This window comes from Pimephales promelas, chromosome 3 (genome assembly GCF_988280905.1).
Source record: "Pimephales promelas chromosome 3, fPimPro1.hap1.1, whole genome shotgun sequence".
Taxonomy (NCBI): domain Eukaryota; kingdom Metazoa; phylum Chordata; class Actinopteri; order Cypriniformes; family Leuciscidae; genus Pimephales; species Pimephales promelas.
In genome coordinates, this window is record NC_142771.1 from 23,802,638 (window position 1) to 23,829,739 (window position 27,102).

General features: G+C 36.0%; 2 protein-coding genes across 3 annotated transcripts; one reads left to right on the forward strand and one right to left on the reverse strand.

Annotated features, from left to right (window-relative positions):
- The first annotated feature begins 3,177 nt into the window (after positions 1 to 3,177).
- On the forward strand, positions 3,178 to 8,574 carry clec19a (C-type lectin domain containing 19A). Its single transcript, XM_039687264.2, has 5 exons — positions 3,178 to 3,391; positions 4,236 to 4,413; positions 4,514 to 4,607; positions 5,046 to 5,178; positions 5,944 to 8,574. Exons 1-5 carry the CDS (start codon positions 3,304 to 3,306, stop codon positions 6,018 to 6,020), a joined length of 570 nt encoding a protein of 189 aa, XP_039543198.1. The 5' UTR covers positions 3,178 to 3,303; the 3' UTR covers positions 6,021 to 8,574.
- A 1,926-nt stretch (positions 8,575 to 10,500) lies between these two features.
- On the reverse strand, positions 10,501 to 26,474 carry syt17 (synaptotagmin XVII). Of its 2 annotated transcripts, none has more exons than XM_039686092.2 (8): positions 25,132 to 26,474; positions 23,344 to 23,361; positions 21,661 to 21,809; positions 19,325 to 19,476; positions 18,621 to 19,237; positions 17,468 to 17,588; positions 16,384 to 16,539; positions 10,501 to 10,828 (listed from the first exon to the last, which is right to left on the reverse strand). In XM_039686092.2, the coding sequence occupies exons 1-8, from the start codon at positions 25,144 to 25,146 to the stop codon at positions 10,632 to 10,634; spliced, it is 1,425 nt and encodes a 474-aa protein (XP_039542026.1). In that variant the 5' UTR covers positions 25,147 to 26,474; the 3' UTR covers positions 10,501 to 10,631. The 2 variants fall into 2 exon arrangements, with proteins under 2 accessions (XP_039542026.1, XP_088984658.1); XM_089128532.1 differs by having other exon boundaries at positions 23,344 to 23,366; positions 25,132 to 26,473.
- Positions 26,475 to 27,102: the final 628 nt, after the last annotated feature.

Genomic DNA, 27,102 nt, shown 5'->3' on the forward strand with positions numbered 1-27,102 from the left:
CCGCTGTAGTGTTCACACGGCGGCAGCTCCATCTATCGGTGTAAAGAAATAACTGCAGCTCTATTGTTATAGTAACGTTACGGATACAGAGCATGGACGATACAGAGCCACATTTATAATTATAGACAAACAATAGCAGAAACACAGACTTACTTAAAATAACTCCAGGGGGTTTTGTTCACTTGTAGCTTTAAATAAACGTGTGGAAAGTGTAGGCTCAGCAAAAAAGTAATTAATTAAAATGTGATATTCCACCTTTTCATTTGAAGCAGAAAATAGCAACATCTGTTGGTGTAGTAGCCAAATTTACTGTAGTTGCCTAGTGACAACAGGATGTGTATGAAATGGAGGGGAAAAGAAAGAAAAGGGCGTCAAACAGAAGAAGAAAACAATGCAAACCAGAATTGTTGTTCTGAAACGCATCTTGTAAAAGTTTTCCATTCATCATAAAGGTTCAGGTTGTATCCCCTGTCCTATTTAAAGGGATAGTTCACTTTGAAATTAATTTTTGATAAGCTTTAGCCTACACCAAGGGCATCCAAGATGTATGTGTCTTTGTTTCCACAGTAATTTCAATTTTGATATTTTTAGGTCAAACCGTTCTTGTCTGCCAGTCATATAATGCAGGTATATGGGGTCCACCACAAAGAGCAAGAGCCACCACTGTGGAAACAAATACACATATATCTTGAATGCCCTTGAGGTAAGCTAAAACATACCAAAAAGTAATTTCAAAGTGAACTATCCATTTAAAGTGATAGCTCATCCAAAATATATAAATAAATTGTGTCATAATTTTAACATTTTGTTGGTGCATTGTTCTTGGTAGTTATCCTCATAATAGAGTTTCTCCAGTTCTCCTGAGTTCAAGTTTTTGTCGTGTAGGCCTACAGCATGAAATGCCTTCTGTACTATTGTGAACAAATAGTTTACAGCTTATGGCAACAGATGGGACTTTAATCTTAAACAAAGAGAAACTATTACACAATATTAACATATTAATAAGAAGCATATATGTGAGCTGTATAGTTATTATTCAAGATCAAACTGTGTTATGTCCATATCCATTCACCACACACAGGTTGCACAATTATACCACAAGATGGTAGCAAGGAGCTAGAGCAAAATTCATCAGCCCATTTTTTTTTTCTCTTCTACTTTTCTCTCACGTCTTGCAGTGAAATCCAGTAACACTCAAACCATTGCACTTGTTCCAGTAATTAGAAAGAGATGGTCCACTGAGAGCTGCCTGTTCTCGCACAGAGCATTGCTGTGATAGGTTAGCACCAGTGCCCAGCTCAATGCATGGATTGAAGTTGCTAAGCAACAATGTGCACAATAAACACTGTGTCAGTACACGGGGATGGCAGCTGGTAACTTTTGGAGATTATCTGGCTCACAGTGTGTTATTGTACCCTTTGAGTTAACTACAACTATTAATTAAGACTATAACTATACTGCAACTCATTACTGGTTATGCTTTTGTATTTTGTCTCTATCTCTAAGCACTGCAGAATGAGAATTGCACATTTGAGGTCAGAAAGCTCTCATAATTAACAATATGTGCAGCTGTTCGATTGTGCCGCAACAGAAAGTGCTGAATGTCACAGCTGTTGCTTATCTAATGTGCACTACCTTCTGCACTACACCTGAGGGATTACAAGCAATGTTAGAGCCTGCTGCAAAATGAAATCGGAAACGTTCTCCTGAAAAGAATCATCCTTATTCAGTGTAAAATGCATAGGCTAGTCTATAAGAACATTTTTGTTGTGAATTCTGCCAATAAAACAAGGGATGATATGTTTTATCTCATGTCTGCACATCAACTGGCTTTGAACTGACTCAAAATCAATACCAGACTCAAAGGGGATATTTTTAGCTAGCACACAGACAACTTAGTTCATCTTCCTCAAAAAGATCATGGGTACGGCCAAAACTATTTTTTATTGTTGGCTTGGTTGAATGGTGATCCAGATTCCAGGGCATAAATTTAGTGTGATTATGAAGAACCCTGATCAATGTATTGCCAGTGTTTACAGTGAAGTAGGTCGTATGATGCTGAAAGCTCCACCAACAAGAGGGAATCATTTATGGGGCATATTTAGCAGCAATCCCATCTGAAAGTCTTAAACGGAGGTCTTCTTCAGTATAAGAATGAGTCATATCTCCATGACCCCTGCCCTTAGCTGTTATAGGTGGCAGCCCTCACGAAGATAAGATGAATTCTGGGCCTTTAATAGCATGTGCTCTGTAGGCCCTGAGATAAAGCAGACATGCTATCAACCGCAAGACGGTGTCAGGGGACACTAATGGAACTAAGCAAGCAGTGTAAAGTGGGTGCTCAATAGATCTGCAGACAAGCTGGACATCATAATACTTTCAACAAACTATTACAGTGTAAAATGTTTCCGTGGATTTTAAGGTTAACCAACCGTTGGATATAGGCTATTTTCTTGCTTTATTCTAGGGCCAAACATTTTCTGAAGGGTCATTCATCTTTACTCACTCCAGGTTGCTGTGTAGACACTCTTACATCATCTTCTCCCATTCATGCTATAATGGCGTTTGTGGATTGAATTTCACAAGTTAAAGAATCAAGAAGGAATCACAGGTCATTTGTGTTTAATGTTTCTGCAACAGTGCTAATTAGATGCAGGTTATGATCTGGTTATGTAAAACGGCGTACAACTTGAAAATGAACAAGTTCACAGCAATTCATAATTCTTTAACAGACTTTATATTGACAGAATTTCACCAATAAAAATAATATTGCTTGATATTGATTAATAATATTGATATCTCTTTATGTGAAAATAATTTATACTGTCAGAAATCATTCTAATATGCTGATTTACTGCTCAATAAATATTTATTATTATTATTATTATTATTATACAATTTTTGTGGAATCTGTGATACATTTTTTCTTTCCAGAATTCTTTGAGGAATTTCTTTGAAATAGATTTTGTAACATTATAAATACTTTTGATTAATTGAATGCCCTTGCTGAAGTACTCTAAAAACAACATACTGAACCCAAACATTTGAAAACCCAGGGAGAATTACATTGGGTTAATGATGACCCAAAATTACAATTTCAGGCTTCTCTCTTCCTCCCTTTACACAGTCTGATGTCAGTGTTCTGGACTTGACCAAGAAGGAAGAGTCCAAAAAAAAAAAAGGCAGGGGCTTAGAGAGGTTCACACACCCTAATCTCCCCAAAACTCCACACAGTTCTGCAGCACACATGCCCACAAACACACACACACTTCAAATCTCAGTTTCATCTCTCTTGCACTAAAAATGCTCTGTTGGGAATTGAGTTTAGCCCTACTGTTCACCGGCTTCCCAGCGTGGGCTCTGCCTTCAACTAACATCAAGATCACACAAGGTGAGTGCCACCAGAATCAAAGACAAGGATACAACACAGACGCAGATAATATGCTTTAATTAGTTTCTTTAAATAGGGAATAGACAGTCTCAAGCTAAACCAGGGCTGTTTTGCCAAGTTATAGATGCATCTGTTTGTAATGTAGTTTTCACCTCTATTTTACAGTCAGTTGTTCCATTGAACGAATGTGACAGTATACAGAAAAAGCTATGCTTGAAATGTTTTATTGATTTAAAAGAGCTTGGACTAACAGTGAAATTATATTTAAGGTTAAGCATGACTCAGAAAAGTTTTCGTGAAAAATATTGCCAGAAAATACATTGGAAAAATACTTTTAAAACATGTATTAATCTTAGTTAATGTTAATTACAACATTTAGATTACTAAAATCCAAAGTTATAATTTTTAAGATGATTTGATGGACCTGAGCTATGAACTTACAATGACAGTTGTAGCTATTTCTATTAACTAACATTTACAAAGATTAGTCCATGCTGTACAAATGTATTGCTCAATGTTAGTTAATGCATTAACATTGGAATAAGTTGATCAGTTATTTATTAAGCTGACAATCATTGTAATACTTAAATTGTGTAATAATCAACGTTTCATGGAAATGTTGCATAACAGACTTTCTTTTACTCTTGCACAGCTCAAACTAAATTAAATGCAGGCTGTTGCTGTGAAAAGGAAACAATGATAATATTTTGTAACCAGATACTTTCCAGATGATGTTTCAAATAACGTAACGGTGTTTTGACCTATTAAACGTTCATGCACCGAACTGCTGATTTAAATCGGAAAAACACTGCAAAAGGATTTAATGTCATACTGTTTCCTCTAGCACTGCCCCTGCAACTGACAGACTCAAACCAGCATGTGACATGTCCGCTCTTCTGGACTGAATTTGAGGGTTACTGTTACCGCTTCTTCCCCTTGAACCGCACCTGGGCCGAGGCAGATCTGTACTGCGCTGAATTCTCAAACGGACACAAATCAGCCAAACTCACCTCCATCCACAGGTATGATTCCTTACCGACACCTTACTGCAGAGATGCCATGATTTGTTTTAGAGCACAGGATTTTTGCTTGAAAATCTGACTTTCTAATAACTTTTTTCAGCTGGGAAGAAAATGTGTTTGTCTATGATCTTGTGAACAGCCGTGTACCAGGAATTCCAACAGATATTTGGATTGGCCTTCATGACAGAAGACAGGTAAACATGATAAAATTCAATGAAAAATTGAATGATTCATTGATGTTTTTTTTTACTAGGTTGCAATGCAAAACAGTTCTTAGTTAAGCATGAAAAACACTAACAGCTACATGACTTATGTGTTGTAAAAGGCAAGTCCAGCCTGTCACTAATAATCTCATTTACGGAAAATGTAGTTTCTCTGAGTGACGTTTAATCATTTCCAGACACTGGTGAACCAACATTTTGGTCTAATACCAAGATGAGGTAGACAGTTTATGGATGATGTAACAAACCCTCTGATTGGTAAAGCAAAGGTTCTCAGAGATCCTGGATCAAATGATGCAAAGCTCAATCTGTGAACTCATGCCTGGCATGATGACTTCAATCATCACTTCAGGGTCAAAGGGCTAGGAACAAGCAAACGTGCTAGCGTTGTTAATCATAGTTTGTTGGTAGGAGGGCACTATGGAATGGACAGATGGGTCACCATACGAATACAATTACTGGGATGGAAATCAGCCAGATGATGGCATCCATCGCATCCCTGAGGAGGAGGACTGTGTGGAGATCTGGTACAGACAAAACAGTGGTGAGTGTTGCAATCGACTGAAGCACTTATTATTATGGCTATTTTTTATACAACAGTGAATAATTTAGTTAATTTAGTGCAACTGTAAAAAATATTTTCATTATTTGTAATCACAACATTTTTTCTTTTGTCAAATCAACTTAAATCTTTTATATAGTTCATATAACCTAATATTTTGAGTTTCTGATGATTAAATCATTTTATTAACTCAATTTTCCATTTCCATGAACTTAAAATTTAAAGGCAACCAGGTTACTTAATTTTTTAAGTTAAACCAACAATATTTTTTTTGCAGTGCTCTTTTGCTAATCAGGGCTGCGTTTATGCAATAAATTATAACAAAAAATACACAAAAAATAATAACATTGCCAATTATTATTACAACTTAAATAACTTTTTTCTATTTGAATATATTTCTAAATGTAATTTTGGCAAAGTTGAATTTTCAGCATCAACATCTTGATTCTTCTGAAATCATTTTAATATGCTGATTTGCTGTTCAAGAAATATTTAATCTGTTGACATTTCTTTTTTTTTTGTGGAAAACATGATACATGATTTCTTTCAGGATTCTTTGATGAATAGAAAAATCTTACTGACCATATTGGAACAGTAGTGTATATTTTCATATATATTAGTTTGGTGAATGTTATAAATCATTCAGTTTTTTTTATCATAAGTTGATTGACAGCCCCACTAATTGTATGTAAAATTAAAAGGCATTTCAAAATGGAGAAACTGTTTGCATCTTTCCATCTTTTGCAGCTCTGAGGTCTTGGAATGACAACAACTGTGATAAGGCCTTTCCATTCGTCTGTAAGATTCCTACACTGGAAAGCTAAGCTCAGATCTAAGATTGTTCTCCAGTTCTTTATCATAATTCATCATCATCAATGACATCCCAACATCCCTCGATCACAGTGTAGCAACAAGATGTCAGCTCGTCGGCATCCCTGCAGTGATGATGGTCTCTCTCTAGCCTGTTATAGGCACTTCAAATGCTTTTTTCTCCCTTCCCTCCAGTTCCCTGCCCCCATCATCCCTCCATCACTGTTGCTGTTTTCTTGTTCCTCGGGGGCCATGAATCATGATGTTCACATTCCTCAGTTCAACACTTTTGGGAATGAACCTTTTCTTTTCTCACCAGAGGAGCTGTTGCTTATATTAATATTGACGTGGTGATGTTGTTGGGAATTATCTTAAGACCACAGAGATAGTAAGCTGCAGTATTAGTGTTATAGGTAGGCTATATGACAAATAGGGTATATTTGCAGAAAACTTTCTGTAATTTTTGTAAGAGGATGGTCTTATTTTTAATGTGTGCCCACTGCATGACTCCTGAGACTGGATCTGGCATCCAGTAAATGCTGCCATAATGTCCAGCCTTGCACATTTATCTATCACTGACCTAGAAGGTGGGATTCTGAAAGAGAGGGGATTTAAGTCTCTGTTGACTGCAAAGCTTCAAACGACAGAAAGAGCTTAACCTTAGCCAGGCTGATGACCTTTTCTGCTTTTCTCTCCAATTAGTGACAAAAAAAAAAAAAAAAAAAAAAAAAAAATCCCTGTTCTTGTCCATGCAGCTGTTGGTAAAACAACCTTGCGCATCTAAATGTTTGCCACAGACAGAGAAGAGCAAACGTCAGAATTTAAATGAGCTGATTTGTATTTTCACTTTTTGAGTCATGAGCCGATTTAAATTTTAAATTTCAATTAGAATGAAATAGAGGTTTTACATGACAATTCAAAGAAATTCAACAGAGTTTGGTGATGAAATAAATACTTACACAATTTTCACTAATTTTACATCATTTTTTATGTAAACATTTGCAAAATGGACATCATTGACCATTGCACTCGCGTGTTTTGCAGTGTCTTGCGCTTGCCACTAAAGGTGTGTTCTAAAAGAGCGGCACTCTTTTTAAGTTAAGTTAAAAAAATTAGTACAACATCTAAAAAATGCATCTCCATTGCCATGAGTCTTGTGGTTTTAAACACAAAAACACATTCTAAAGCCACTAAAGACTATGGTGATACATGAGACGGGAGGAAAAATTCCTCGGGGAATGCAAAACATTTTGCAAGCAAACAAATAGTATTTTGGGAGAACGCAAAACATTTGTGAAAGAACGCAAAAGCATTACACTGTATAAAAATATTGTCGGTTTAACTTAAAAAAAATGAAGCAACCTGGTTGCCTTAAAATTTTAAGTTCATCGAAATGGAAAAATTGAGTTAATACAATGGAGATTGATTTAATCATCAGAAACTGGAAATATTATGTTATATGAACGACATAATTTAAGTTGATTTGACAAAAGAAAAAATGTTGTGATTACAAATCATGAAAATATTTTTTTACAGTGCAATTGTTCTTGTCCGTTTTAGGTCCGTACATTCGTTGTGACTGACAGCCATTAAAACTAATTCTGCCATAGGACCACCACAGATAGAAAAGTTGTACTGAAATTAGGGTAAATCCGGGGAAATAAAGTATTCTTCTTTCAACATGGTTCATAAAATTCATTAAATGTGAATGTAAATCTATTAGAAATATATTTTAAAGTTGTCAGGTGAAAACTCCCTCAGCTGGGGGCCTTTAATTGCTGTTTTGTAATAGATGACACAATGCAGAAGTATCTAATTTATGTCAAGAGCAATAAGTTTGTTGATATGATTTCATCTGTAATCAGGGTATTTTTCATCATTTTGTGCCTGACACAGACCCAGGACTCATGTGCAGTGCCAGTGGGGTTAAGCTGTTCCCTTGTTGCTGAAGACTAATAATTAAGTGACCCTCTTCTAGCCCTCAACAGTAATTATCTCCCTCTTAAAACATGCAGAGGGAACATTTTTACACAAACAAGAATGAATCATTTTTTTTTTTTTTTTGGTTTAATTAGTGTCAGGGTCTATATAAAAAAAATCTATATTACAAAACATACTGAAACAAGGTAGAAGCCCAGTACAAACATCACTTTAATGCATTGTGGAACAACCAAAATACACTTTCCACACTTAATACATCTCTCTGAAGGATTCACACATTACAATCTCCATGAAAGAGACCTTTAAAGGGATTCTGCTGATTTCTTCTCACGCTTAATAAACCATTACATGGACAGCATCAGCGTAACAAACCCTCAGAGGGTTCAGATCAGACAAGGAGACAGCGGACTAAACCTTTTTTTGTTTTGTTTTGTTTAAAATGGAGACAGTTAAAAACAGTTCCCTTTGACACCAAAATCTTCGTCAGTGAAGTCATTTCAATAACCTTTTCATTTATCATGATTTATCTATATTCTATCCATTTCTTTTTTCATCTATTGTGACATGCATTTGTTCAATTCTCTGTAAGTTATAAATCTAAATTTTATCTAAATAAATATAAACATCTTTTCTGGCACAGCTTCATTATTATTACCACTCTAATCATTTGTCATCTACACAAACATTGACATTGACTCTTGACCTGAAACAGGCACTTATCTTGCACAGGTCACACACAAGATTACAACGAAAGATACAGTTAAGTTTCTGATTGCACTTTGATTCTATGATAACATTGTTTTCCCAATCATATCTTGTTATATGCTTATGAACTTCATAGATTGACTGAGAAAAAGACAAAATACAGCTCCAACATGTTGATAATATATATATATATATATATATATGAACTCAAATCGTTGGAATAGGAGTGATGGTAATAAAGTGAAGGGAAATGCATGTATCTGCACCTTCTTGGCATGGCATTATATTGCCCAAGCTGTGAAGACATGTTCACAACATGTCTAACACTAATGCATTTACACAGTGATACAGACCTCTATGGAAGCCCTGAGAGGCCATAAATGATTACTTCTCTCTTTTGTTGGCAGTGTTTTGACTTAATTTTCTTATGATCTCGAAATAAAAATAAGAAAAGTTGTTTTTTCAAAAGTTGGGGGCCGGAAAGATTTCTTTTTTATTTTTTATAGTATTGAATGCTCACAAAGGCTGCATTTATTGATTAGAAATTACAGTAAACAGTTTTATTTTATTTTATTCCTGTGATGTAAAAGCTGATTTGTGAGCATTATTAATCCTCATGATTACTCACATGATCCTTCAGAAATCATTCATAAACATTTCTGATTATTATCAATGTTGAAAACAGTTGTGCTGCTTAATATTTTCGTGGAAACCGTGAGGCATTGATTTAAAATAGAAATCTTTATTTAGATTATAAATGCCTTTCAATGATTGTAATGGATTCTTGCTGAATAAACTTATTAATTTCTTAAAAAAACATATATTTTTTTAAAGAAAAACCTTTGAAAGGAAGTGTATGGATATAGAATTGTTTAAGAGATGACATAAGAAATAGTGAGCGCATGGAAAAAAAAAAAAACTTCATATCACAAAAACATTAAATCAAGATTAAGAAAAAACAAGACAAAAATAAATAAATAAATAAATGAAATAATGCATGGCCTCTTAAGGTTTCTGTAAATCTCAGCTGCCATAAGTGCAAACATTTACCAAACGTACACTCACGAACATTTACACACACAATCAAAGGCCAAAATGTGCATGGAGGACAGTGATACGGCTCACGAAACACAAGCTTTGGTGTAAAATCAGATTTCAAGCAGTCAAACCGGGAAATAAAAAATTTCCATCTGTGCTGTCACAGATTTTCAACTACCTCAAAAACTGTAATCATATTGAAGTCTGAAGAAAAGAAACAATATGATTAAGACACTGCAGACCTTACCAGCGCTTAGGTGCGGTCCAAACTGCCTGAGCCTCACAGCCTGAATGCAGCTGAGGATCAGAAGATGATGAGATTATTCAGCTCCCGTGTAAGATAGTATCAATGTGATAAAAGGAAAACATGGACAGCAGGCTTCTGCTCATCATCATAAATGGAAAAAAAAAACTCTCCGAGGTCTCTTCAACAATCTACGTCTCCCCATAATATTAATGATAAGGGAGAGTGAACACAAATAACACTAAGATAAAGCCCCCCATTCTAAAGAGCAGTGTTTCCCAACCCTGCTCCTAAAGGACCCCCAACACTGCACGTTTCCCCATGTGATAATGAGCTGATGAGTTGAATCAGGTGTGTTTGATTAAGGAAACAAAGAAAATGTGCAGTGTTGGGGTCCTATGGGAGTAGGGTTGGCAATCACTGCTACAGAGAATAGATTCAAATACACTCTAAAAAATGCTGGGTTGTTTTAACCCAACTTTGGGTCAAATATGGACTAACCCAGCCGTTGGGTTAAATTTTTACATTACATTTTTAACCCAACATTTCGGGTTTGTCCATATTTGACCCAAAATTGGGTTAAAACAACCCAGCATTTTTTAGAGTGTATTCACCCCTAAAAATAACACAATAAAACCACAAGACACTCCCAGACAGTCAAAGTTCTTTTCCATAGATCACTGACTCTCCTGTGTTATTATGTGACCTCGAGAGAAGCAGGAGAGACGCGGTCACACTCGGCACGGGAGTGCAGGCTGTGCCACTGTTCCACGGGGGTGCGCTGGGAGCTCATGAGCCGGCGCCAGTGCGTGGTTTCCTGCGGGCCAGTGGAGAACTGGCCAATCACGATGCGACCGACAAAATCGTTGCTGCTCTTCATATTGTGCCCGTAGACTAAAAAGGAATAGACATCAAATCAATGTTACATTTGGAAATAATCAGACTAACACCTTATTAGTGATAATGGCTGCTTGGAGTTTCTGTACTGCGAATGATTTAAAGTGATAGCTCATCCAAAAATAAAAATTCTGTCATCATTTACTCACCATCAAGACAGACAGTTGATGGTAGCCATTGACTGCCATAGTTTTTTTTTCCTCCCTATGGAGGTCAATGGGTGCCGTCAACTGTCTGGTTAGCAATATTCTTCAAAATATCTTCTTTTGTGTTCATCAGAAGAAAGAAACTCGTACAGGTTTGGAACAACATGACAGTGAATAAATGCTGACTGAATTGTCAGTTTTGGGTGAATAATCCCTTTAAGATTTCCCTCCCATCCATGATTTTATACACAGATATCAGGGTTTTTACCATTAAAAACATTTTCATTACTTTAAATAAAATAAAATGTAAAACAAAAAATACTAAAAAAAACATATTTTCACTAAAACTAAATTTCATTTAGTTTAAGTTGAAGTACTAAAATTACTTAATAAACAGACATATTAAAAAAACAATGTCAAATGACAAAATCTTTACTTAAATGAGAATGAAAACAGAAAACATAAGTCAAAATTTAAAAAAAACTATAATACAGTATACATGATACTAAAATAACACTGACACGAATGTATCCTCTCATTTATTTATTATTCATCTTTTCTGTCAACCTCTTTTTCTCCGCCTCAATCCAATTTTGTTAATGGAGTTGGGTCAGAGAATGAGACACTGTTAATTTCATCACGTTGCTCATAAACAAGATTGAAGACTTTTTTTCCCGCTGATTTTCCCCTCTTTCCTGTAACTGGCAGCGGAGTGCTGGGAAAATAGCAGGAAACACAAATAATATTGTCACAAAGCCCAGAGATGGCAGTCAAGGATGCAGCCGCACTTCAGACAAGGATCTCAGCATCACGACTTCAGCTGCAGACCAGAGATGGTAAAACCGTCACCAAGCAACATCAGCAGCTCTTGAGAAGAGCTTACTGAATGCCAAGGACTCCTTCACCTTGGTGTGGCTTAAGTATACAGCTATAGTTCGTATTACAGCCTACAGGAGCGAACATAATATGCATTTCAACTACTCCTCCTCACCACTATTTGAATTCAAGGTGGAAGACAGTCCTATTTAAAGTGGAGAGTTAAAGAACCTTCAATTAGATTAGCTGACACTCTTTGGTGGAACAAAATGTGAATATATGGTGAATTATGAAAAATATCAAAATGTAAAAAAAAATTTATATATATTAAGTAGTTCGCATGACTCTTGCGCTATATTCCAACCAAAGAATGTAAGTCTAATATCTTCAATGAATCAGCTGATTCAGTTCATAAAGCCATTGTGAATTCCTGAATGAATGATTGAATGATCATGAATCTATTTCTTGAATTCATCTCCCAGACTCAATGATCCAGTTGCAATGGTTAACACCCAATAAAAAGGGGAGATTATCAGTTAAAACGAATAAATAAACGAATTTCAGTCAATATTTAAAGGAGTAGTTCATTTTTAAATGAAATTTCTGTCATCAATTTACTCACTCTCAAGTTGTTTCAAACCAGTATAAATTTCTTTCTTCAGGTGAACACAAAGGATGATGTTTTGAAGAATGTCTGTAACCAAACAGTTGATGTTTGGAAGTCAACCCCATATTTTTTCATCAACTGTCTGGTTACCCACATTCTTCAAAATATCTTGTGTGCAGCAGAAGAAAGAAATTCATACTGGTTTGAAACAACTTGGGTGAGTAATTGATGACAGTATTTTCATTTATAAGTTGACAACTCCTTTAATAAGATTTTGAATAAAATGCAGAAGTTGATTTATGGTAATTTGATTGTGTGCTATTGCATCCTTTTTGGAATTTGAAAGCTCCCCATTCATTGTCATTGTATGTAAAATGAGCAATCAGCAAGTTATCCAAAATCTTTCCAAACAAATGTGTTTGGAACAACATGGGGGTGATTTTTTTTTTTTCAGAATTTTTTTTCTTCACTTTTTTGATAATTTCTGACTAGTCCTTGAAAAAACACTTCAATATTAATCTTTCCTACCCTATTATTCAATAAAAGAGTAACTTAATCCACATTCATGTCTTCATGCTCTGCAAAATATGTCAGTTAGGAGACAAACATGAAGCTGTTTGGAAGGCTGACATCATCAGTTTAAAGCAAAGGAACAGGCGTGGTGAGTGTTTGCCACAGACGCATGCACTGGACTCGCTATGTTGAGCTGTTGACATCATCAGCATATGTCAAATTCAACAGTCCTGCGGGAGCTCTCCAACTCTGGGTTGTGATGAGGTACAGATCATTCCTGTTGGCTCTGAATGGGAAATACTAAATAAATATAGAGAATATCTCTTACTCCAAAGGTACAACTGTGTATCAAGGAAGCAATTTTGAAAAGTAAAGAGGGAAATCTTCAGCTCAAAACAACACATAAAAGCAATAAACCAATATAAACATTATCATTATTTTAAATAACCCTCTGGTACTGTTCGCGTGGCAGTCGAAAATGACCTTTTTTATTTTTTTAAACTAAATGATTGTATTATATATCAGTTCGATAATATTTTTTATTTAATATTTTGTATTTTGGGGGAATTTTATGGTACTAAATTATACTTATGCCGTAGTTATAATTCAATTATTCCTTTTTTTGAGCATGAATACATCTTTAATGCTTTGGAGAACACACTTTTAAGTTTGATCTTTTTTAAAAGATGACACTCGACAGATTATTTCTGAAAAAAATTAATAAATAAATGTTGTAAACAGTGAACTTTAAATTTTACATTTATTGTTATGAAAAATACACAAAAATACAATTTTGATCAAGCATGTGAATAAACAAAATGAATGATGTTATTATTATTTGTATCAGTATTGTTATTATTAATAAGTCTAGATTTGTATTATTCAAATGCTTACTAACCTATCTGATTATTTTATTTTAAAACACTGGATGTTTGTATTAACCTAATATTAATTAATAACAATAACAAAATTTCTTATTATTATTAATATTAACAAACAATTTTTTTTATAAATCAATATTGTATTATTAGAATGGCAACTAAACTATCTGATGTTTGCATTATATTGTAATAATAATAACAGTAATATAATAATCTATATTGTCATGATTCTGCCAGTGTCCTTGACTTTCTTTAGTCTTGAGGCAGGATCATGACAGACCTGTGTTTTGTGTGCAAACACATGGCCTTCTGTTTGGGCCATGTGCTTGTGTTGTCTCTTTACCTAACCCCGCCCCCTTGTTATGGTCTAGTCAGCTTCACCTGTACTTGTCATTAGTGTTCCCTATTTAATCCCCTTGTGTTTACTGTCATGTGTCAGTTCATTGTCTAACTTCGTGTCAAACATTGCATGATATATTCTACCTGTGAGTTCCCTGTCTAGAAAAAGTCTTGTGTTAGTTTGCGTCTTGTATTTACTTTAATTTATTGTCTCGTTCCTTGTCAAGTGAAGTTTGTTTTGTTTCCCATTGTCAGTTTTGCTCCCTTGTGGGTTTTGGTTTCCTGTTTTTGTACCAATAAACCGTGTTCTTTGCATTTTATCGGCATTTGTGTTCATCTCCCTGCATCCCATGACATATATACAATGTGATAATATACAATCAATAATTAACATTTTAATATTATTAAACAAACAAACAAATACATATTTTATCATTAGAACAGTAACTGAACTAATCTCCTATTCATTTATTTTAAAACACTGGACGTTTGTACTGCATTTTGCTGTTGCCTCAGTATACTCTTGCTGTAAAAAAATATTGTTGGTTTAACTTAAAAAAGTAAATAACCTGATTGCCTTAAAATTTTAAGTTGATTGAACTGGAAAAAGTGAGTTAATACAATAAAGGAGATTCATTTAATCATCAGAAACTCAAAATAATAAGTTATCTCAACTAAATAAATTATTTAAGTTGAATTGACAAAAGAAAAAATGTTGTGATAACAAATCTTGAAAATATTTGAGTTAACACACATTTTGTACTAAACAGGACAATCCAAATATCTCACACAACTAGTGAAAGCACTACACCTAAGATGACGGGCACAGTTTTGACCCTTCCCCCTTGCACATAGCTGCCTAATGGGAGTCATGTTGAACAGAGCCAGAAGATCTGTTTCCATTCACTGCTTATGGATAGCATATGGACATAACACCACCATTAAACTCCTATTACCCGCTCAGCCAGAGGGATCCTTCAGTTAAAGACAAAGAGAATGATAATAGGATATGCAAAGATATAAAAGTAAAAGAACTGGCAAAAAAGCGAGCTAAAGAGAAGAGAGAGATTCATCAAACAGACCAGGAGTGAGAGACAGAGTCCCAGCAGGGGTGGTATTGCAGGCAGCGATTGATTGCAAGTCTTTGTAGTCAGAAACATCAGAGAGAAGCAGTGGGCAGACGGCCCTGGCTGGTCCCACTGAGAGAAAGATACATGCTGACCAGCCTAGATGGGGCACAGGCTGCACTCACCTTTTAGAGTGAGATATTCCTGTATTTAAATTTAAATAACACTGTTGACTCAGCGGACTGAGGTGAAAACTAAACGTTGGACTCGGCTTGCTGCTCTCTACTGTCTCAAATGTCTGTTTAAGACCATAGGCCACTCTCGGCCCTATGCAATCACAGTGCATGGCTGCACCTGGGTGATGAGTGCAAATATTAAATGTCAGTGTGTACCAGTGCATAAAATCTCAGCATGAACAACTTGGAACAGGTCAGGTTCTGACTGGCAGCATTGGTAATTGAATAAATCCTATTTGAATTTAAGCAAACCTTAATGAGGTTTTCCAAGGCAGCTCTTGGTCACAAGCTTGATTACACTAATTGTGAGAAATTGTAACATACATACAGGTATCACCAGGTTAAAAATGGCCATGTCCTACATGTGGCTATTTACATACATTTAGAGTAATATATATATATATATATATATATATTAAATCAAATATATTATGTTTTCTAAGTATACATTTTTAAAACTAAACTAATTCCTGTGTTTGCAAAGCTGAATTTTCAGCATCATTACTCCAGTCTTCAGTGTCACATGATCCTTCAGAAATCATATGATGATCTGCTGCTCAAGAAGAACCATTTCTCATTTGTGCTGCTTAATATTTTTGCGGATACAATTGTCTTTTATAACATTATAAATGTATTTACAGTCAACCAAATGGGTCATCTCTGAATACAAGTATAAATTTAATTTAATAAATCCTTACTGATTCCAAAAAATGTTTTATATAAAAAATATGTTATTTATAAAAAATATATATATGCAAAATAATGCATACAATCATGCCAATTAGATTCATTTGATAAATATTCCTACCAATTGAATCTTTAATATAAGCTTAAAAAAGAAATGAAAAATTGTGTTTGCTAGAAAGGTCAAGAAAGGTTTGTTTAGAGATCTGAATGAATGTTTTTCTGTTTGCAATATTGCATATTGCGCATGTTCAAAACAATACCTGTGAACACAAGACTGACTTCACACAGGTCCTCTTGAGGCACACGGAAGCTAAAGGTCTCATTGTAGCAGGGGTCAATGGTGCCTCTCATACAGGACGTTTTCTTAGTCTTCATCAACTTAAGACCGGTCACCAACTGCACCTTCACAAAAGGATCTGATAATAACAGAGAAGTAACTTTGTTAAAGTTGATGTAAATTGCATTCTGAAACAAACTTCACTTTTGTAATGTAACATTTCTGAGTGAAACAGATTACTAAGTGATAAAAGACTATTCATCAGGAAAAGATTGGATTATGAAAGTGCACATGACATGCCAAAATGGAGCAAGACCACACTGTAAAGTCTAAGAGTTGTTCTAACTAACACTATTTAGTTAACTTTACTTAATGCCTAAACTTAATTGTAAAAATCTAGTAATTTCTTACTCAGAAAACGAAATTGGTCATTAATTGATTGGTTTCATTCTTAATACAATTGTCACTCTTTTCTTCCACTTCTGCTGCTATCTTTCTCCTTAGTTGCATTCACTCATTTTCTTCATAAAGTGATGTTGATTTCCTAAAATGGGTTTGTATGAAGTCACCATTACTATTCCATTTGGTTGGGCACTTTGAACGTCATTTCCTTCCAATTGATGCAGTGATGCAACACGAAATCACAGTTATTTGTGCTTTTAAAGGAAGAGAAGTAATAGGTTGCTTTTAAAAGGTGACCTAACTTCTAACTAAAACTTTATTTATGACACTTTTGTCATTAACACCCTGTGAATTATCAAACTTTTAATTGGGTTTATATAATGCATTTTATTTAATATTTATTAATTGTAACACTAACAGTTTTATTTGCAATTGCTTAATTTATTCATGCCCCAATGCACTCCGGGAGTATGAGTAGCTACACTAAGTCAAGAGTCCATTATCAAGTACTCTCTACAGTTCTTTTTTAGTTAGAACTCTTGTGTAAGTGAACTATACCAACTAAGAGTTTGTCAGTACAACATTATTGTCCTGACAAATAACTATTCCTATTTCCCTTAGATTTTAAAGAGCAGAACGAGGAAAACACAACGAAATAGATTTACCTGAACCTTGGCACATGTCAGTCTGAAGCAGCTGCTTTGCTCGAATGATGTCCACATTTAACCTGCCAGCACTGGGCAGATAGTTTAAGGACAGAAGAAGCTCACCAAGCTCAACCTCATTCTGAGAAACATCACATTCAAGAAATCAGTGTCATGATAATGATGTCAGTAAATTAACACTTTGTATCGGTACTTATACTATATTTTTAAATGTGACAAAAACTGAAATGAAAGCTTTAACGTCAGAGTCATTTTAAAATAAAAAGCATTTGTAACAAGACAAGTTGCTGGTTGGTTCAGATAGTTTCTTGACAAATGCTTCAAGTTAATATCAATCGGAACAGAGATAAATACAGAACCGTTCAAAATATTAGGGTGTGTAAATGTTTTTCTTTTAAAGAATTTAATGCTTTTATTCAGTAAGAATGGCTTAACTTGAGCAAAACTGACAGTAAAGACTTTTATAATGTTACAAAAGATTTCTATTTCAAATAAGTGCTTTTCTATTTAACTTTGTGTTCATCAAACAATCCTGAATAAATGTATGTTTCATGGAACATTAAGCAGCACAACTGTTTTCAACATTGATAATAATAATACATGTTTATTGAGCAGAAAATCATCATATTAGAATTACTTCAGAAGGATCATGTGACACTGAAGACTGGAGCAATGATCCTGAAAATTAAGCTTTGCAATCACAGGAACAAATTCCATTTTAATATATAGGCCATATATATATATATATATATATATATATATATATATATATATATATATGCATGTATGAAAAGTGTTATTTTAAATTGTAATAATATTTCACAATATATTATCAAATAAATGGAGCCTTGGTGAGCATAATCTTACAGAACACAAACATTTGAATGGTAGTTTATCTTTTTGAGCTGCATATTAAACCTCTTAAAATACAAGGTCAATGTTTGTTTAACATCCTAAACACAGATCTTGTAGGTGGTGTGGTGTGCATTCTTTCAAGGCAGGGCCCTTTGGCATATGGCTGCAATGATTTCACATTTTTCTAAATAACTTAATTTACTTTTATGTGACCTCACTTCATCATGTACGTCATTATGCAAGCGGGACACCTAAAATAAATGAAAAAAAAAAAAAAAAGATAAACGAGTGGTATTACCTGAGAACTGGGCACCAGGGCCTTCCACCAATGTCCTCCCTTCACTAGGTCAACCTCACTAAGAGGAAGAGACACTTTTCCGATGACACAGTGGCGTGAAAACTTGTCAAAGTCAACTAAAGAGAGCAGTAGGGTGCGTCTCTGGGCCTCCAGGAAGGGGAGCTCAAAAGTGAAGCGCTCTTCAAACACGGGGTTCTGGGTCTTGCGTTTAACCCCAGTCTGCCTGGAGTTCTTGTGGTCGGGGAGCAGGCTCATCTTCACGTAGGGGTTTGAGTGGGCCATGTCCTGGCGAGCACCGTCGCACGTTACCGGAGGGGGCAGATCCCGGGCCTCGATGACTCGCACGCTAAGGTGGTTATTGATAAGATCATACTGTGTGCTGAAGTGCAGCATGCCTAGATGGTATCGCGCCAAGATCTCTTCATCCGTCAGAGAATCAACATCATCACTGCATGAGTCCAGGGAGTACAGATGAGGCTCCAGTTTGCGGAAGTAGTCATCTGGTGGTGTCGGGGGCTTACGCAGGGGCTGCACCACTTCCTTCCTGGGTCCCATGGCCCAAAATTCAATCGGCTTTACATCCACCATGGGGGAGCTTGGTCGTCGGGGGTTCAGACCTGTGATATGGGAGAGCTATTAAGTAAAATTCAAGTAAAACACACTCACGCTAATCTGTTTAAATTGAGAGTGAAGTCTTGGCTCACTGGAGAGCTGGCCAGCCTGGCTGAAGGGGGATCGGGACGTTTCTGAGGTGGGCGGCCTGCAGTTTGTTGCGGTGTCAGATCGAGCAGGTAAAGCATGGTCGAGAGCCATGATGTGAGAATTTGTGCCTTTATCGTCATTGCATTCATTGACACTGAAAGAGATGACTTTGTTAAGCCTTAGTGACACTACTGGCATATTCTCCCTGTTGAAAAGACATTTACACAACTGTTCAAAAGTTCGGTGCTAGTAAGATTTATTAATGTTTTTAAAAAATCTCATATGCCCACCAATGCAGCATTTATTTCACCCAAACATAATTAAAACATTGTAAAAGTAAAAGATAATTACAATTTAAAATAACTAGAAATCAAACCCATAACCTCGCTGTAAAAAAGTAGCTGCCTTAAATTCAGTACATTCAATTTGGATGTTTAAGTAATTTCAATTTAACTGACTTTAAAGGTAACTAAATTGTTTAACTTATTTTGATGAGTAAAATTAACGAAAAACATATGTTGGCATAACTTATTGATATAAGTTTTTACAGTGTTACTATCTAAAGGTTGTGTTACCACTATAGCAAAGCTTTCTTGATCAACCAGCGGTTGCAGAAGGACTAGGGTCAATTAAGCTATATGATGTCTATGAAACATTATGTGGGGTAATATTACTTTGCATGAAACATGATTACAGATGTTTCTACCCATCAAGTCTATCACACACATTCAAGCTAAACTGGTGGCAACTTCTGAAAAGAAACCACATTTAGAAACTTTTGCTAAGTTATACTATTTGAATGTCAGTTCATACACAGCTTAAAATATGACCAATCATACAAATCATAAGAATAGAAACATACTAGCGAACTAGCAAAACATCTTACAATCCAGCTCTACAATTTGTTGTGCAAAATCTGACACTCTGACTGAATCCACTTCTTAATAAATGTACACTCATATTATCGCCCAGTGTTGTGTAATATCTGTAACATCGTCGTCTAATCTGGTTGTTTTCCAACTATAGAGGTAAATATTCTGTGCGGGATATCTTTGTCCAGGCCTGATTCCGAGTCATCCCTTGGGGATCATCAAGGACCCTTTGTGTCCATGACTACAGCTCAGAGGGAGATAGTTGCCATAGCAACGGACGATTCTAAAACAAATGGCCTTAGGAGCAATTCAAGGCAACGAGAAAGGCTGGACTTTTAGGGGGAGGTATATGTCATGAGTGACCGTACAATGACAGTCTGAAACAAGCTTAAAGATGCATCCCTTGCATCTCCAATGTATTATGAATGTAAAACCCGTCTATGATTACATTTTTTGGAATTTTTGGAAACGCAATACATTTTTTTTTCACAGTCAAAAGTCTTGCTACTTATTCAGCCATTTTGTTCCCGTTTTTGGTTTTACACAAACATCCAATTCCCACAAAGCACGAGCTCAGCCAGATCAACATAAACCAGTAGTCTCTGGTGACCAAGTTTTACAACAGGAAACTGATGATACTAATGCAAATATTGCAAAATGGAAAAATGGACATGTACGGCCACCTTTGTTTAGTCCTGGTAAAAGTCACTGAATGATGTCATTAAAAAGGATGATTATAAAAGGCTTGCCAGCTTGTGGTGAACGTGTGCATTCAAAGAACTAATTATCCCACCAAAAACATGAATCACTTCTCCATTTAAATCATATTACCCTTGCTGTTCCTGCATGGGAACACAAATAGCTCCACACCCCAGTCATTATGATCTTGAGTAACAGGGAACTGACAAACAGGATCCTACAACGTCTCAGGAAAGCCATCTGTTGCATCAATATCACTTCAATTAGCCCGGAACACCAATGACTACAAACTAGAGCTACATGATTTACTGATCTGTTAACAGTAGCTAAAATTAAGCAGGTAATTTGCACTGTAAGTAGAGAAGTAAAGATATTGTAACTACATAAGAAGCTTACACTCAGTAGAGAATATCACAACTTTGATGCCATAAACTTGTACTTTCGCAATTACATTCATACTATTTTTTTTCAGCGTGTACTGAAAAAATGCATGAATTAAATATAAAATATATTGAGGTCATGAGACAATAGCATACCACTGTTTATAGACTACCATTCAAAGGTTTTGGGTCAGTAATATGTTTTGTTTGAAAGAAATCAATAATTTGATTCAGCAAGGATGCATTAAGTTGATAGAATGTGACCATCAAAATTAACAGATGTGATTATCTTGTCTCATTCTGACTATGACTCTTAAGATGCGAGAGCAGACAGATGAGACGAATGATGTTCTGGGTTATTTATTTTGTGTACGGGTGTGTACTCACAGCCAAGATGGAGTCTGAGCTGGAAAAGGCCCCAGAATCTCCACCTCCTCATCAGTGGACTGACAGCAGCTGCACTCCCAGCACCACTGCCAACAGGAGCGACATGACCAGCGACACAACAGCAAGTCAGACAGTCTGGACAGAAGACCCTGAGATCAAGACCGCAAAGGGACACAAGAAAGACCAAAAAGACAAAAAGAGTAACTGATTGACCTGCACAGGTAGCAGAATATACTTACAAGGCAAATTATGATGATAGAACGGCAATGAATTATCAGTGTTTCAAATTTTTGTTTTTGTTTTGTTATTTTCTTTTTGGTCAACTGCAGCTTGAAGTATAAATGTAACAAGAGCCTCAGATAAATAAATTCTTACATCTCTATGGGACTCTTATATTCTAGTGGGACATTGTAGTAAATTATCTCTGATTTAATTAAAGGTATATGAACTACTATTTAAAATATGTTTTGAAAGAAATTAAATTACATTTTTTACTTAAGGATAAAGGCAAAGTGCCAGCAAAGACATCTGTAATGTTATAAAAGATTTATATTTCAAATAAGTGCAGTTCTTTTGAACTTTCTTTTCATCAAAGAATCCTGAAAAATGTATCACAGTTTCCAAAAACATAAAGCAGAACAACTGTTTTCAACACTGATAATATTAGGAAATGTTTTTTGAGCAGCAAATCATCATATTAGAATGATTTCTGAAGGATCATGTGACACTTAAGACTGGAGTAATGATGCCGAACATACAGATCTGTGTATAGACTGTGTATATATATATATATATATATATATATAGTTCAGATGCAAAAGCCTCTAAGTGCCATTTGAAAATTTCTTCTAGAATGATAATTTTTATCAAGCTTGTATATTTAAGTTCAGTAATTTCACTTAAATGGCAATAATTGTCATTTAAGTGAAATTACAGAACTTAAATATAGCTTGATAAAAATGATCATTCTAGAAGAAAATTCTTCATCTAAACTCTTCATACACACACACACACACACACACACACACACACACACACACACACACACACACACACACACATTTTAATAAACGATTTTGTCTCCTTTTGTGACATGCTTCAAACTGAACCAGTAAACTGGGGTGGGACAAACATTACTCAGTCACTTCTCAGTGTGACCGTTATTAGGTTAACCAGAACTGAGACCAGATGTTTGGATAGAGGTCCTTCAAGAAAGAGATGTTAGTCTTTTCACAACAAAACTTGCTTGATTTAGACTAGCTGACTCCAATGAGACAGGAAAACACAACAAGATCATAAAGATTACTCGCTCCAAAAAGCCAAGTCACTCTCACCTCCGCTGAGGCTGAATATTTAGATGGTTAAATAATGAATGACTTAAGACAGGATGTTGTAAAAAAAAAAAATGAAATCCAGCCCAAAAGATAGAAACAAAAGGTCAAAATACAATTCTGATCATGTAAACACAATCCGTTTTTATTTATATAATGGAAGTAAGTTTATGTTTCAAAGTATTTAATTGTTTTTAAAATTTAAAAGTCTGAGGGTGTCAAGCTAAACAAGAGGGTGTAAAACTAAATTTGGTTAGTTGCTATAAAAATACAGTAGCCATGTTTCTATATCATTGTAAATGAACAGATATGAGCAGTTAGAAGGTTGAATGAATTACTTTTCTGTACATACCTCATTGATAGGCTCCAACTGTTCTTTTTCAAAGGTCGAGTGCAGCAGAGAATTGAGTTCATGCACAGGAAATAGAGAAAAAAGAGTTCAGTTAAAGGACAGGTCTCTTTATTGAATGTTTACTATTTATATTCCAAAAAAACAACAACAAAAAACATTTTAATAATTGATATTAATGAAATTTGTTAGCAACTTTTGCCTATTTTTTTAATTAATAACATTATTACTGTAGAAATATTGTATCATGTTCATGTTTTCTATGATATACTCAAAACTATCAGTAAACAACATAACATTGCTTAAAATAATTCATTAAAGAATCCTGAAAAAAATTATCAAACTTTCCATAAAACTATTTTCAAATTAAGCGGCACAACTGTTTTCGACTTTAATAATAAGACATTTTTTTCTTGAGCAGCAAATCAGAATGATTTCTGAAGAATCACGTGACACTGAAGACTGGAGCAATGATGCTGAAAATTCAGCATTGCATCACAGGAATAAATAACACTTAAATTATATTCAATTAGAAGAAAGTTATTTTGAAAGAAAGAGTTATTATTCACAATATTAATGTTTTACTGTATTTTGATCTAATAAACGCAGCCTTGGTGAGTGTAAGAGTGTTCTTTCAAAAACATTAAAACGTTTTACAGACCCCAATGAACAGTAGTATATATATATATATATATATATATATATATATATATATATATATATATATATATTGGGTAAGTGTGCTCCCTGAGGAGCTGGTCTGAATGAAAACTAAAAAAGGAGAAACGTTGGAAAAAGGAAAAAGTTGCTTTAACCTCAAATATTGTCCTACTTATTTTGTATAATGAGTTTTAATTTAAGAGCACTGCAATAATCCATCTTTGCTTTAAAGTGTTATTGCACTAATTTATTTTGATAAGCATCCAAAAAAAGACACATTTAAATTATTTTGTATTTAAAAAAATATCTAGCACCATTGGTCAGACTTTGTAAGGAGTTTAAAACAAACAACATTTTATCTGACTGCTTACACACAGTACAGTTATATTCCTTCCTTCGAAAACACCTGTGAACATCTACAGGTTGATTTCTCTCCCGTTCCCCACCCCGTTTCTACTCTCTTGCTCCTCATCTGCGGCCCAATGTTAAGCAATTAGCTGTGGCTGTAACCATGGCAACAGTGATATGAACTCCTGTCCCACCCAGCTGCCGGCTCAGGCAGAGATGACGCATTAGGGTCACTGAGATAAGAGGGATGGGACACTATCCCCACCGGTCCACATGGCCAGTTCCAGCAAGAGCTATTCCCATACAAGGGGTCTTTAGCACAGTTCCATAAATCATAATAAAGCATACAGACACAAATACACCGCCACAGTTTAGACGTCAAAAAGATGCTGCATTCATACTTAATTCACAAAAAAAACAACAACATCAGTCTGTCTGTGGTCTATATGGTTTAAATGAAAATATCACACACATCCCAAATCGAAAATAAATCAATTGCCATTAAGTTTTTACTGTGTATGACATATACAAAAATATGTCCACAAATATCTAGACAATTAACTAATCAAATCCTAATATTTCATAAACAATAAGACATTAAAGTGAATAAATACAAACAAATCATGCATTTAGGAAACTGAAATGGTTTTAGGCCTTGAGCAGAAATAATTGTCAGATAAATAAAAAATCGGATTATGAACGAATGAGCAAAGGACGACACATATGAAGATGAAAAGTGTAATAGAGAAGGATCCAGATGGGAAAGTAGTGACTGGGACTCACCTGTGTGTACGCCATCCTCCTCTTACTCTCGCCCCACTGTCTCACTTCCCATCCAGAGCAACATGACACTCTCTGTATCCAGATTTACTCAGTAAAAGAGAGAGAGAGAGAGAGAGAGAGAGAGAGAGAGAGAGAGAGAGAGAGAGAAAAGAGGGGAGAAAAATCTGTAGATGTGACTCGAGTAATGAATTCAGGTCTCTATGGACTAGGTTCCTCTAACCAGGCTAACAAAATCTACTTCAAGAGTGATGAGCCAAATACAAAACAACAAACAAACCCCCTCTTCCCTAGCTATCTCTCTGTATCTCCTCTTCCTCCCCATCATCTTCAATCCCACCCACTCAGACACCTAATCTCCCTCTCTTTCCTGCCTCCCTCTCCAGTCTCTAGTCGTGCCTAGTCCTCAGAAATGACACGACAGACAGCAAGCTCTCCTCTCCCCGGAGAGAGCAGCGCCCTCCTCCCCCCTCCTGCCCTGAGTTTCTTTCAGAGACCAGTGACTCATCCAGGTTTGCAGAAGCATTGATGTATATCAAATCTCTTATGTGCATCCCTCCCCGCCTCTTCCAGTCTGTTTTTACAACACCTCGCTGGCTGCCTGCAACCACTTGTTGTTCACTTCACCGCGAACAGGGGGAGAGTCTGAGGAGAGACTGGCAGACGGCAGGTGAATGGACTAATTGCTGCCACGGCAACACGTTAGTTACACAGGGAGTTTATGAGAGCTGGGGTCTGTGCGGCCACCTGCTGCTCTGACTGAGTGACTGAGGTAGGCAGACGTGCTTGTTGTGGAGAGCCTATAAGATGTACTGTATATGATTGTAATTCCTGGTGCTGCATTGTAACCTGAGCGGGTTGAAGACGAGGAACTTTAAAGCAAGTTTCCTTGGAAACGGTAGGGACACACGACCTGTTGCTGCGTCAGCTGCCGACTCAGAACGACGTCGCTCACCAGATGAAACTACGCATGTACTCTGAGCATCATGTCAGGTTATGGGGTGTAGAGTTTCACAGAGAGCATTTGACTGATCTACAGCACTTGAAAAACAGAGTTTATTTTATAAAGAATTTAAAGGGACACTCCACCGTTTTTTCATATTAAACTATGTTATTCCCTTAACTAAGACGAGTTGATACAGACCTCTCTCGTCTCAGTGTGTGCACTCAATCGCTCTGGCGCGCGAGACACTTTGATAGTGCCCAGTTCATTCAATATGGGCCAAGCAGAGAAGCGACCAAACACTTCCATGTTTTCCCTATTTAAATACAGTTACAACTCGACCTAGGACGGTGACACAAAATAAAACGATACGCTTTTCTAAGCGTGTAAATTGGATAACTATATAGTATGGCAGAATACCATAGCAAGTGCTTGGGAGCACTTCAACTTGTCGCATATGCTATCTATCCTATGCGACAAGGGAGAGGACTTTTCACGAGTGATGATATTACTGCGCTGAGCTGATTACGTCATTCGGACCAAGACGTGGCAACCTTTTAGTTATGGGAGGGAAGCTTTCAACGATAGAGCGACTGCTCTCATCTCTAGACAGTTTATGTGTAATCGCCTCTCCGAGCTCGACCATAGGCCGGAGATGGGCCTGCCCTCGTATAGGGCCACCCAACCCAGGTTGGAGGCATCTGTCGAGATCACTTTCTTTTCCAAAAATCACACTCAAATGGAGGCCGGACTGGTACCAGCCGCCTGCTCTGACCGATGCCCGCTAGGCGCTGCATAGCGAGAGCGTGTTCTGACGTAAGTCGCGCTTTCATCTGTAAAGAATCTATGACTGTTACCAGGAAGGATATATTCTGAGTAGGAAACAGCACGCTCATGGAAGCATTGATCCTGAGACCTAGGCATTCTAGAAAGCTGAGGAGCCAGGATCTACGAGTTATTAACTGCCTCCGATTGGGCTATAACCAGCGAATTGTTAAGGTAGTTCGGCACTCACACTCCCTGTTGTCTCA

Excerpts from the sequence above, each read along its gene's own strand:
- clec19a (XM_039687264.2), top strand. The coding sequence starts at position 3,304 with ATGCTCTGTTGGGAATTGAGTTTAGCCCTACTGTTCACCGGCTTCCCA. Across the intron at positions 4,414-4,513 it reads AAACTCACCTCCATCCACAG|CTGGGAAGAAAATGTGTTTG; the intron begins GTATGATTCCTT and ends AACTTTTTTCAG. Across the intron at positions 5,179-5,943 it reads CTGGTACAGACAAAACAGTG|CTCTGAGGTCTTGGAATGAC; the intron begins GTGAGTGTTGCA and ends CATCTTTTGCAG.
- syt17 (XM_039686092.2), bottom strand. Across the intron at positions 19,477-21,660 it reads GCTCAGACTCCATCTTGGCT|TGTCAATGAATGCAATGACG; the intron begins GTGAGTACACAC and ends CATCTCTTTCAG. Across the intron at positions 10,829-16,383 it reads AGTCAGTCTTGTGTTCACAG|TCTACGGGCACAATATGAAG; the intron begins GTATTGTTTTGA and ends ATTCCTTTTTAG.